At 44.7% G+C, this 10,863-nt stretch overlaps 2 protein-coding genes across 4 annotated transcripts; one reads left to right on the forward strand and one right to left on the reverse strand.

Moving 5' to 3' along the window:
- The first annotated feature begins 200 nt into the window (after positions 1 to 200).
- otol1b (otolin 1b) lies at positions 201 to 4,915 on the forward strand. Its single transcript, XM_021582335.2, has 5 exons — positions 201 to 396; positions 2,709 to 3,121; positions 3,224 to 3,313; positions 3,429 to 3,500; positions 3,688 to 4,915. Exons 2-5 carry the CDS (start codon positions 2,728 to 2,730, stop codon positions 4,581 to 4,583), a joined length of 1,452 nt encoding a protein of 483 aa, XP_021438010.2. The 5' UTR covers positions 201 to 396; positions 2,709 to 2,727; the 3' UTR covers positions 4,584 to 4,915.
- LOC110503800 (high affinity immunoglobulin gamma Fc receptor I) lies at positions 4,907 to 9,687 on the reverse strand. 3 transcript variants are annotated; one of them, XM_036961191.1, is made up of 7 exons: positions 9,575 to 9,687; positions 9,396 to 9,431; positions 7,956 to 8,246; positions 6,731 to 6,997; positions 6,268 to 6,543; positions 5,702 to 5,859; positions 4,907 to 5,379 (listed from the first exon to the last, which is right to left on the reverse strand). In XM_036961191.1, the coding sequence occupies exons 1-7, from the start codon at positions 9,597 to 9,599 to the stop codon at positions 5,317 to 5,319; spliced, it is 1,116 nt and encodes a 371-aa protein (XP_036817086.1). In that variant the 5' UTR covers positions 9,600 to 9,687; the 3' UTR covers positions 4,907 to 5,316. The 3 variants fall into 3 exon arrangements, with proteins under 3 accessions (XP_036817086.1, XP_021438012.2, XP_021438013.2); XM_021582337.2 differs by having other exon boundaries at positions 5,730 to 5,859; positions 9,575 to 9,686; XM_021582338.2 differs by lacking the exon at positions 5,702 to 5,859 and having other exon boundaries at positions 9,575 to 9,685.
- Positions 9,688 to 10,863: the final 1,176 nt, after the last annotated feature.

Below are 10,863 nucleotides of genomic sequence, written 5' to 3' on the forward strand. Positions count from 1 at the left end.
CTTTTGTCTCCCAGTAAGAGTGGGGCAGCAGGGTGGCTGCTGGAGGAATTTCTCTTATATCAGGTGACCCGTCGCCCCTCTCCCCTCGCCCGGCCCACACCGGGGTAGTGCTTCTCACAGGCACTGTATCCAGTGTCACAAAAGCACATTTTACACAACGGGTACAGAGAGTGGGCCACGGTGCGGTGCAGTGGTTCTGCTTGGTCCAGCTCCAGGCTCAGCTAGATTAGCATGTTTCAAACCTCCCCCTGGGCTCACAGCTCTACTCCTCATTGGTGGGGATGTCCATCATCAAAGCCTTAAAGAGATATCAAGAGTTCCAGTGTTGCTGCTGCTGCAGTCTCCATGGTACTGTTAGACAGGGGATCAATGATTAGACGGGCCCGTCATAATTAGGTAAGTGTCCATTTGGATTTATTGCTTTATACTGAGCTCTGTTCCATAAGCGGTTTCTGTTTTTGTTTGACAAACCATTGGGAGGTGATAGGTTGAGTGCCTGTAAGTTCTCAATCAACATCTTTGTGATGAAGGTATGTCTGGCTGTGCTGTGACAGTGAAATATTGAGTCGTTCATATATAGTGGCATGAAAAAGTAGGTGAACCCTTCGGGATTTACCTGGATTTTTGCATAAATTGGTCATCAGATTTGATCTGATCCTCATCTAATTCACAACAATAGACAAACATAGTGTGCTTAAACTAATAACACACAATTATTGTATTTTTTATTGTTTATATTGAATACATACTTTTCCCAACCGACACTGTGAATGTTTAAATTATGTGAACCCCTAGGCTAATGACATCTCCTAAAGCTAATTGGAGTCAGGAGTCAGCTAACCTGGAGTCCAACCAATGAGACGAGATTGGAGATGTTTTTTTTAGAGCTGCCTTGCCCTATAAAAAACACAAGAAGAATTGTCTGATGTGAACCATGCCTCAAACAAAAAAAAAGATCTCAGAAGACCTAAGATTAAGAATGGTTGACTTGCATAAAGGAAAGGGTTACAAAAGTATCTCTAAAAGCCTTGATGTTCATTAGTCCACGGTAAGACAATTTGCCTATAAATGGAGAAAGTTCAGCACTGTTGCTACTCTCCCTACAAGTGGCCGTCCTGCAAAGATGACTGCAAGAGCACAGCGCAGAATGCTCAATGAGGTTAAGAAGAGTCAGCTAAAGACTTACAGAAATCTCTGTAACATACTAACATCTCTGTTGACGAGTCTACGATACCTAAAACACTAAACAATAATGGTGTTCATGGGAGGACTGCACGGAAGAAGCCACTGCTGTCCAAAGAAAACATTGCTGCACGTCTGAAGTTTGAAAAAGTGCACCTGGATGTCCCACAGCGCTTCTGGCTAAATATTCTGTGGACAGATTAAACTAAAGTTGAGTTGTTTGGAAGGAACACACAACATTATCTGTGGAGAGAAAAGGCACACCAACATCAAAACCTCATCCCAACTGTAAAGTATAGTGGAAGGAGCGTCATGGCTTGGGGCTGCTTTACTGCCTCAGGGCCTGGACAGCTTGCTATCATAGACTTGGGAATTCATTTTTCTGTCGACCAAGACATTTTTCAGGAGAATGTTAGGCTATCTGTCCGCCAATTGAAGCTCAACAGAAGTTGGGTGACGCAACAGGACAACCCAAAACACAGAAGTAAATCAAGAGAATGGCTTCAACAGAAAAAAATATGCCTTCTGGAGTGGCCCAGTCCTGACCTCAACCCGATGTGAGATGCTGTGACATGACCTCAAGAGAGCGCTTCACACCAGACTTCCAAAGAATATTGCTGAACTGAAACAGTTTTGTAAAGATGAATGGTCCAAAACGTCTCCTGACCGTTGTGCAGGTCTGATCCGCAACAACAGAAAAAGTTTGGTTGAGGTTATTGTGCCGAAGGAGGGTCAACCAGTTATTAAATCCAAGGGTTCACATACTTTCCCCAACCTGCACTGTGAATGTTTACACGGTGTGTTCAATAAAGACATGAAAACATATTGTTTGTGTTATTAGTTTAAGCAGACTGTTTGTCTATTTTTGTGACCTAGATGAAGATCAGATACATTTTATGACCAATTTATGCAGAAATCCAGGTATTTCCAAACAGTTCACATACCTTCTTCTTGCCACTGTAAAGCAGAACAGTCTGCAACAGAGATGGATGGAAAAGAGAGCAAAAAAGAAAGGGGCCAAACTTAATTTATCTGAAGAGTTGATAAGATGTTTTATAGATGTTTTTTTGGAGGATTGTTGTTGTTCGGTCTCAAATGTTCCACTGCCCTGAGTTGAAATAACGTTACTTTTGAGCTACTGTAAATATTAACGTGGGATGTACACCTCATATAATCCGTTTTGAAATATTGTTTTTACAGGTCAGAACAGGTGAGCATCTCATGAAAAAGGCTTTAGTTGAGTAATCTGCTACTGAGATCCTCACTAAAGTCATTGGAGCAAAGTTTCTCCTCAATCCTAGTCTCGATTGTAATTTCCCCATATGCAGAGCAGTGTAGCGATTTAGGAAGAACAACCACAGCTGGGTTTGAACCAAAAACCATGCAGTGGCAGGGTAAACTCAGTATATCCTGTGCCATAAAGCTCCAAACCTCTTGGCAGAGGCTGTAGTAAGTAGTATTTTTACATACAGTGACGCTACATCAGTGTAGAAGAAGTGACAATTTCTCAATTTCTCCCTCGTTAGATCCTTCTTCAACATCAGGATGCTCCCCTATCACTCGGCACTCTTGGCAGTGCTGTCACTCACAGTGACCAGCGTATCGACGAAGACCACTCAGCGGCCAAAGTACCAATACACCAAGAAGCCTATGCCTTACCGCGAGCAGCCCCAGATTACCATGCAGCCCCTAACCCTCCCTAAGACACTGAAATCAGTGGAGAAATCAGATCCCATGGACCCCTACCCTCTGGCTACCACAGAGACCACAACCTATCCCAGCGATGCCTACCAGGATTACTATACTGAAACCACAGGGCCCCCTGGTGTTGGGCATGATAATTACACCATGGATTATAACGAGTGCTACTTTAATTTTTGTGAGTGCTGTCCACCAGAGAGGGGCCCTCGAGGGCCAAAAGGGGACAGAGGACTACCAGGTATTGAAATCACTATGACAACATAGGGACATTTCACAATACCAGTGTGCTGTAGTGGTGATCCATGGATTTTGATGTCTTGATGAAACAATTTTCTCACAGGTTCACCTGGAGAAGAGGGGGAGCGAGGACCCAGAGGCTTTTCTGGACTGGCTGGTTCAAATGGAACTATGGGGCCAAAAGGAGACAGAGGTGAACACAACACAATTTTTTAAAATTAGAAATATGTACACTTTACTGGCCGTGTGAGCAAACAGTATATTTATTGATTATTCAAAGTTGTTTGTTTTCTATCTCCCTTTTCCAGGAGTTAAAGGTGACCTAGGATACCGTGGAATGGCAGGAACTCCAGGTAACCCAGGGAAACCAGGAGAGAGAGGTAACAAGCCATTCCTTTTAACACATGTGATCGGTACAACATAGAACATCATGAAACAAGGCTACCTGTACCTGTTCAAGCCTCCATATACTGATTATTAAATCAACATAGAATCAATTAATGTCTTCCTCATAGATTCTGTCTGGGCCTAGATGCTGAAATGGTCCACTTACACTGTGCTCTGCAGGTGGATTTGGCTTCAAAGGTGAAAAAGGTGACAGCGGGCCCCCTGGTGTCAAAGGTAACCAGGGGGAGAAGGGTGAAAGCCAAAATGGGACTAAGGGTGAGAGAGGGGAACCTGGAATGGAAGGCCCAACAGGACCCCCAGGGCTGGCTGGAGTGCAAGACCAGAAGGGGGACAAGGGGGACAAAGGAGAGTGTGGGACATTTGGAGAGAGAGGACTGAAGGGCGATAGAGGGGACCCTGGGCCTCCAGGTATTCAGGGACAGGTGGGTCTTCCTGGGGTGGATGGCATGCAGGGCTCCCCTGGTGTGGCGGGCGACCAGGGGGATCTAGGACCCCCAGGGGCTCAAGGTGAGCCAGGGGTGCGAGGGCTGCCTGGACCCCAGGGAGGGAGGGGGATGTTTGGGCCAAAGGGTGACAGAGGCCCCCCTGGGATGAGAGGGGACAGGGGCCCTCGGGGGATCAGAGGGGCGAAGGGTAACGGGGTGATTCAGAAACGCTCAGCTTTCAGTGTGGGCCTCTCTCCCAGCAAGTCCTTCCCTCCATCGGGCTTCCCCGTCCGCTTCGACAAGGTCTTCTATAACGGAGAGAACCACTACAACTCCTCCTCCAACAGCTTCACCTGTGCCCACGGGGGGGTCTACGTGTTCTCCTACCACATAACCGTGCGGAACAAGCCCCTGCGTGCCGCCCTGGTAGTCAATGGGGTGAGGAAGGTGCGGACGCGGGACTCTCTCTATGGCCAGGACATCGACCAAGCGTCCAGCCTGGTGCTGTTGCAGCTGGCGGTGGGGGACCAGGTATGGCTGGAGACACTGAGGGACTGGAACGGTGTCTATGCCAGTAGTGAGGACGACAGCACGTTCTCTGGCTTTCTGCTCTATGCTGACAAGCCCTGACAAACGATCTGATATCTAATACAATCTACACTGTAACTCTACTGTACCTCCACAGTACCTAAACAATCTCTACTGGCAGTCCTCCATACCACCCATACAGTACCCCACAGACCAGCCCATCTGTACTCCTGCTCTACACAGACAAGTTATGACAATGGAGCCCACTATACCACCACAGTACCAGGGACTGTAAAACACCTCTATATGAGGCGGCAGCACTCACCCCATCTCTCTTCATACTCCCTGTATAGGCTCATCAACATATAGGCCTCTTTACAAGACTGTCAATCTGGTAGAATGAAAAATAATGCAAGTAAGACTGATAGCACTGGAATAGTTAATGTTTATTACTCGAGGAATACTAATCACACAATGTTTCCCAGGTTAGGTTAAGGAATCAGTACATCGTATCGCTGTATTAGGAGCTTTTTGAAAATGAGCTTTTGTACACTTTTGAAATAAAATCAATATGTAAATGTTTGACTTTGACTGAAATTATTTGCATTGAACTTATAATCGACAGTTCAAATACAATTCATTGTTTCATTCACAACCTAAAAGACAAATAACATATTAATTAACAATTCTTAAGGAATTTAGAAGTCCTTCCACACCACTGTTCCATCATCTGAACCAACACCAGGGGCCAGTGTGTTTGGAGAATCACCGGATACATCGGGGAAGGTAAGGGGCTCAGAAGGCTGGATAGAGGTGGTGGTCTGGGGAGGTCCTTTCATAGGATCTGGATGAGATGGAGCTCTGGGTTGGAGTGAGACAGCTGGTCCCTGATGTATCCCTGTTAACACAGAGTCAGCATCAGGGGTGTCAGTTGGGTATGTCAGAGTATGGCACATAACATTTATACATAGACCCCCACCCCTTGTCTTACCAGATGCCGCTGTTCTATCCTGCTGAAAAAGCTTAAAACCCACCAGCTGTGTGTTATTCATGTCGTCATTCAGCCACGACTTGGTGAAACATAAGATATTACAGCTTTTAATGTTCCGTTGGTAGGATATACGTGATCGTAATTAGTCTATTTTATTTTAGATTGATTGTACGTTGGCTAATAGGATCGATGGTAATGGTAGATTACTCTCTCGGCAACGGATCCTTACAAGGCACCCGGACCTTCGTCCTCGATACCTCCGTCTCTTTCTCCTGCGAATGACGGGCATGAGGTCCTTGTCAGGCGCATGAAGTAAAACCTTCCTGTCTGACTCGTTGTAGAAAAAGTGTTCCTCCAGTACGGGATGAGTAATCGCTGTCCTGATATCTAGAAGATAATTTCGGTCATAAGACACGGTGGCAGAAACATTGTACAAAATAAGTTACAAATAACGCATAAAAAACATACACAATAGCATAATCGTAGAACGGCAGCCATCTCCTTTGGCGTCATACCCTAGCTCAAGACCAAAAATGTTAAACTAGGCTACAAAAAATTGAATAAAATCATTCCAAACCCAATTAAAATGCAACTGCTGTTTAGCGTGTTGGTTGGCTGGCTGGCTTCAGGACCATGAGGAGCGTTGCTCAGAGAGAAGCTGTCCCCCCCCCCCCCTCCCTGCCATACCCTAAGTTTAGCTGAACTAACGCCACTGGTCAGCATTATGAATCCTCCTAAAGAGAGACTGCATCACTACAATTTTTTTCTGGTTTCTCGTGTGTTCTGAGTGTTCACCTGTCACTCGCCCATAAGGTACGGGCTCGCTGAGCCTCTTCAGCCCCAGAGTAGGAATGCTGGCTTTGCACCAGTACCGGCCTGAGTCCCTCAGTACTGTGACTCTGTCCTGGGAAGAGGCAAGCCCCAGACTCAGCCCGTCCTGGTAGAAGTAGTAGTGGATGTGTGAAACGGGCTCACGGGCGTTCAGTTGAACATGACACACCAGGAGCATACGGTCTTTATGGATCAGAGGGTCATTGGGCACAATCTCCAACATGGGTTCTGTCAGAACCTCTACAGGGGAGAATACAGAGCATTAATACTGAAAAGTATTTCTCACATACCTACTGCTATTCAATTACCATTAAATATGATATGATAGTGATGATAATGGAATGATGAGGGCAAATCTAATTTGAAATCTGATTCCTCATCCTACACAAACTCAAAATGACAAACCACACCTGGCTATCAACCTCACCTATGATGGACACCGAAGCAGCCACTGAGATCACAGAGTTGGTTTGCCTCAGTCCATCCCAGGATGCTCTGCACCAATAGGATCCGTGGTGTTGCAGGGTAAGGTTAGTGACACACAGCTCTGGTCCAGACTGTCTCTGAAGCTCCACCCCGTCCTTGTAGAGTATGACCTCAGTCAGTCTAGGGTTGCCACGGACACGACACATCAGGGTCATTGTCTCTCCAACCAGCATGGGCAGGGGCGGGGCCTGCAAGATGGCCCACCCACCTGGGCAAAGAGTAGTAAGTCATTTTAATTAACGGGATGGTGTAGTCCCTGTCTGGCCTGTTGACAAGTACCCTCTATGGTCTGGTGTGCTACAGGTATAACTTAGTCTGTTTCTGCTTCTTTTGCTATTGTCACACATGTTTGGTGTGACAACAAGAAAGGAGTCGTCTAATACAGACTGCTAACAGAAGGTCAACCAAACTACACTGAACAAAAATATAAACGCAACATATAAAGCGTTGGTCCCATGTTTCACGAGCTTAAATAAAACATTCCAGAAATGTTCCATATGCACAAAAAGCTTATTTATATCAAATGTTGTGCATTTCTCCTTTGACAATCCATCCACCTGACAGGTGTGGCATATCAAGAAGCTGATTAAACAGCATAATCACTACACATGTGCACCTTGTGCTGGGGACCAGAAAAGGCCAACCTAAAATGTGCAGTTTTGACATGCTGCCTGCAGGAATGTCCACCAGAGCTGTTGCCAGAGAATTGAATGTTTTAGAGAATTTGGCAGTATGTCCAACAGGCCTTACAACCGCAGACCACATGTGACCTCGCCAACCCAGGACCTCCACATCTGTTTTCCTCACCTGTGGGATCGTCTGAGACCAGCCAACCAGACAGATGATGAAACTGAGGAGTATTTCTGTCTGTAATAAAGACCTTTTGTGTGGAAAAACTCATTCTGATTGTCTGGGCCTGTGCCTGGCTCCCCACTGGGTGGGCCTGGCTCTCAAGTGGGTGGGCCTATGCCCTCCCAGGCCCACCCATGGCTGCGCCCCCTTTCAGTTGTGTGAAATCCATAGACTAGGGCCTAATGAATTTATTTAAATGTACTGATTTTCTTATATGTAACTCAGTAAAAATTTTGAAATTGTTGCATGTTGCATTTATATTTTTGTTCAATATAGATGTCATCACGGCTCAATATTCATATGGGTTCTCTTACCGTCCACCTCTATTTCTATAGGCAGGCTGTGGAGGGTGTGTTGTGTGCTTATCCATGTGGTTCTCAGGCCCTGGCAGTAATACTTCCCACTCTGCTGTGGCCTGGCCTTCCATAGGACAAAGTACTCAGACTCCTGGAGCTGCTCTCCCCCCCTGAACCACTGGTACCTCCACTCGGCCGACACTTTCCCAGGAACACTGCACTTCAGACGTACTCTCTCCCCTGAGAAGATCCGGGGTCCCCCATTAACTAGCTCAGCCACGGCTGTCAGCGGAGCCCTCATGGGGAGAACTTGAAGAAATGTTGACAGGTAAGTCTTTCTGACATTTTGAGTAGATTACTATGGCTGCGTTTACACAGGCAGCCCAAGTCTGAAATTTTTTTCCACTAATTGGTCTTTAATTTCTCCCCAATTTCGTGGTGTCCAATTTTTTTAGTAGCTACTATCTTGTCTCATCGCTACAACTCCTGTAACAGCGCGCATCCAACCCGAAAGCCAGCCGCACCAATGTGTCGGAGGAAACACTGTGCACCTGGCAACCTTGGTTAAGGCCCGCCACAGGAGTCGCTGGTGCGCGGTGAGACAAGGACATCCCTACCGGCCAAACCCTCCCTAACCCGGACGACGCTAGGCCAATTGTGCGTCGCCCCACGGACCTCCCGGTCGCGGCCGGTTACGACAGAGCCTGGGCGCGAACCCAGAGTCTCTGATGGTACTACTGCGCCACCCGGGAGGCCCCCCTCTAATTGGTCTTTTGACCAATCACATAAGATCTTTTCACATCAGATATTTTTCAAAGCTGATCCGATTGCTCAAAAGACCAATTAGTGAAAAGAAATATCAGAATTGGGCTGCCTGTGTAAACGCAGCCTACTAGAGAGACTTAAGCATAATTTCTGAGCATAAATGGTAACTTAAGTCTTATTTACATGGTCATCTAACATTACAAAAGACAGCTAATGTTCAGTAGTGTATAACTATTACGTAACTCAAATCATGAAAATAGACAATTTACATGTATTTTTATTTAACCTTTATTTAATTAGGCTAGTCAATTAATAACAAATCCTTATTTACAATGACAGCCTACCCCAGCCAAACCAATTGTGTGCCGCCTTATGGGACTCCCAATCACGGCCGGATGCGATACAGCCTGGAATCAAACCAGGGTCTGTAGTGATGCCTCTAGCACTGAGATGCAGTGCCTTAGACCGCTGCGCCACTCGGGAAATACATACTGTATTTCATATGTTGCCATTATACAAGACAAAACTGGTTTGAAGAGAAGGATTTGAATCTCAGAGGCTGCGTTTACACAGGCAGCCCAATTCGGGTCCTTTGCCACTATTTAGTATTTTTCACCAATCAGATCAGATCGTTTGCCAATACTTGGTCAAAAAGTGTAAATGTAGCCAGAGAGTAGTGTACTTAACACATACCTTGTGGTACAGCCCATGTAGGTAGTGTCGAAACAACTGAAAAAATAAATAACCATTAATCATTAAAATAACCAAAAATAAATCCAGTGATCATTCTGTCAATCAATCAATGATCAATGATCATCTATACACATAAATAATTGTCTGTAATCTCTTAAAGTAGACTGAAAGGAACTCACCAAGGAGGCTCAGTAACAGCTTCATGTTGAATGTTATGCTTGTGCTTCTGATGGGGATGATTACACTACAATCTCTATATATTGTCAGGGGAAATGAGACTAGTTTTCAGTTTCGATCGCAAAAAATACCATCTCATTTTTTATGAAATAATTGCATAATGCTCTTCCTGACATCACAAATAACTTTGGGGAAGTTCCTTTTTAGGAAGGATGGAATTACGAAAGCCCGGGGATGCAACCTCATGTGTGATGTAAAAAAAAAACAGCAAAAAGTTTGCCAGTCCAGCAAGTATATCATTTTGAAGCTGTGTCACAGTACTCAAATCAATATAGCCTGTGTACAAAACATTAGGAACACTTTCCTAATATTGTGTTGCACCTCCTTCTGCCCTCAAAATAGACAATTCATCAGGGCACAGACTCTACAATGTGTTGAAAGCGTTCCACAGGGATTCTGGCCGGTGTTGACTCCAATGCTTCCCACAGTTGTCAAGTTGGCTGGATGTCCTTTGAGTGGTGGACCATTGATACACATGGGAAACTGCTGAGCATGAAAAACCCAGTTCAAAGGCACTTAAATCTTTTGTTTTGCCCATTCACCCTCTGACACACACACACAATCCATGTCTTAAGGCTTAAAAATCTTTATTTAACCTTCATCTACACTCATTGAAGTGGATTTAACAGGTGACATAAACAAGGGATCATCTTTCCCCTGGTCATTTAGTCATGGAAAGAGCAGGTGTTCTTAATGTTTTGTACACTGTGTGCATTGCAAACACACCTTTGCTTTCTCTACTTACCATAGATAGTCATGTTACAGTGGTGACAAAGCCTTCTAGACACAGAACAGCTTTTGAGTTATTTTATTCATCAACACAAACCCATGGACACTATAAAACAAAACTGTCTCAATAAGTTACATTAAAATACAAGACAATGTTGAGTTACTCCTTCAACATACAAAAACAAACCTACAAGGTTGTACAGATGTGTGTGTGTGTGTGTGTGTGATATATATATATTTTTTTTAACATTCCTTTCAAAAATACCTGATCATTGATTGCTGTGTGCTATCCAATGCCTAGTTATTTCAGTTAGTGTTTAAATTGGATTGAATGGATTTTGGCAACCAGGATTTGGCCAGCATTTGTACACGGTTCTGATAGTTACAATTGTAATAAAATGAAACATGATAAAAGAACAGAAAATATATTAGGTAGTATGTAAATTGACCTTTCTGTTGTATCAAAGATACTACTCATTCAACTCAATGTCTACTCTTCCTT

The sequence above is a fragment of the Oncorhynchus mykiss genome, chromosome 24 (genome assembly GCF_013265735.2).
Source record: "Oncorhynchus mykiss isolate Arlee chromosome 24, USDA_OmykA_1.1, whole genome shotgun sequence".
NCBI classification, from domain to species: domain Eukaryota; kingdom Metazoa; phylum Chordata; class Actinopteri; order Salmoniformes; family Salmonidae; genus Oncorhynchus; species Oncorhynchus mykiss.

Excerpts from the sequence above, each read along its gene's own strand:
- otol1b (XM_021582335.2), top strand. The coding sequence starts at position 2,728 with ATGCTCCCCTATCACTCGGCACTCTTGGCAGTGCTGTCACTCACAGTG. Across the intron at positions 3,122-3,223 it reads AGGGGACAGAGGACTACCAG|GTTCACCTGGAGAAGAGGGG; the intron begins GTATTGAAATCA and ends ATTTTCTCACAG. Across the intron at positions 3,314-3,428 it reads GGGGCCAAAAGGAGACAGAG|GAGTTAAAGGTGACCTAGGA; the intron begins GTGAACACAACA and ends TCCCTTTTCCAG.
- LOC110503800 (XM_021582337.2), bottom strand. The coding sequence starts at position 9,599 with ATGAAGCTGTTACTGAGCCTCCTTG. Across the intron at positions 9,432-9,574 it reads GCTGTTACTGAGCCTCCTTG|TTGTTTCGACACTACCTACA; the intron begins GTGAGTTCCTTT and ends TTATTTTTTCAG. Across the intron at positions 5,860-6,267 it reads ACCTTATGGGCGAGTGACAG|ATATCAGGACAGCGATTACT; the intron begins GTGAACACTCAG and ends ATTATCTTCTAG.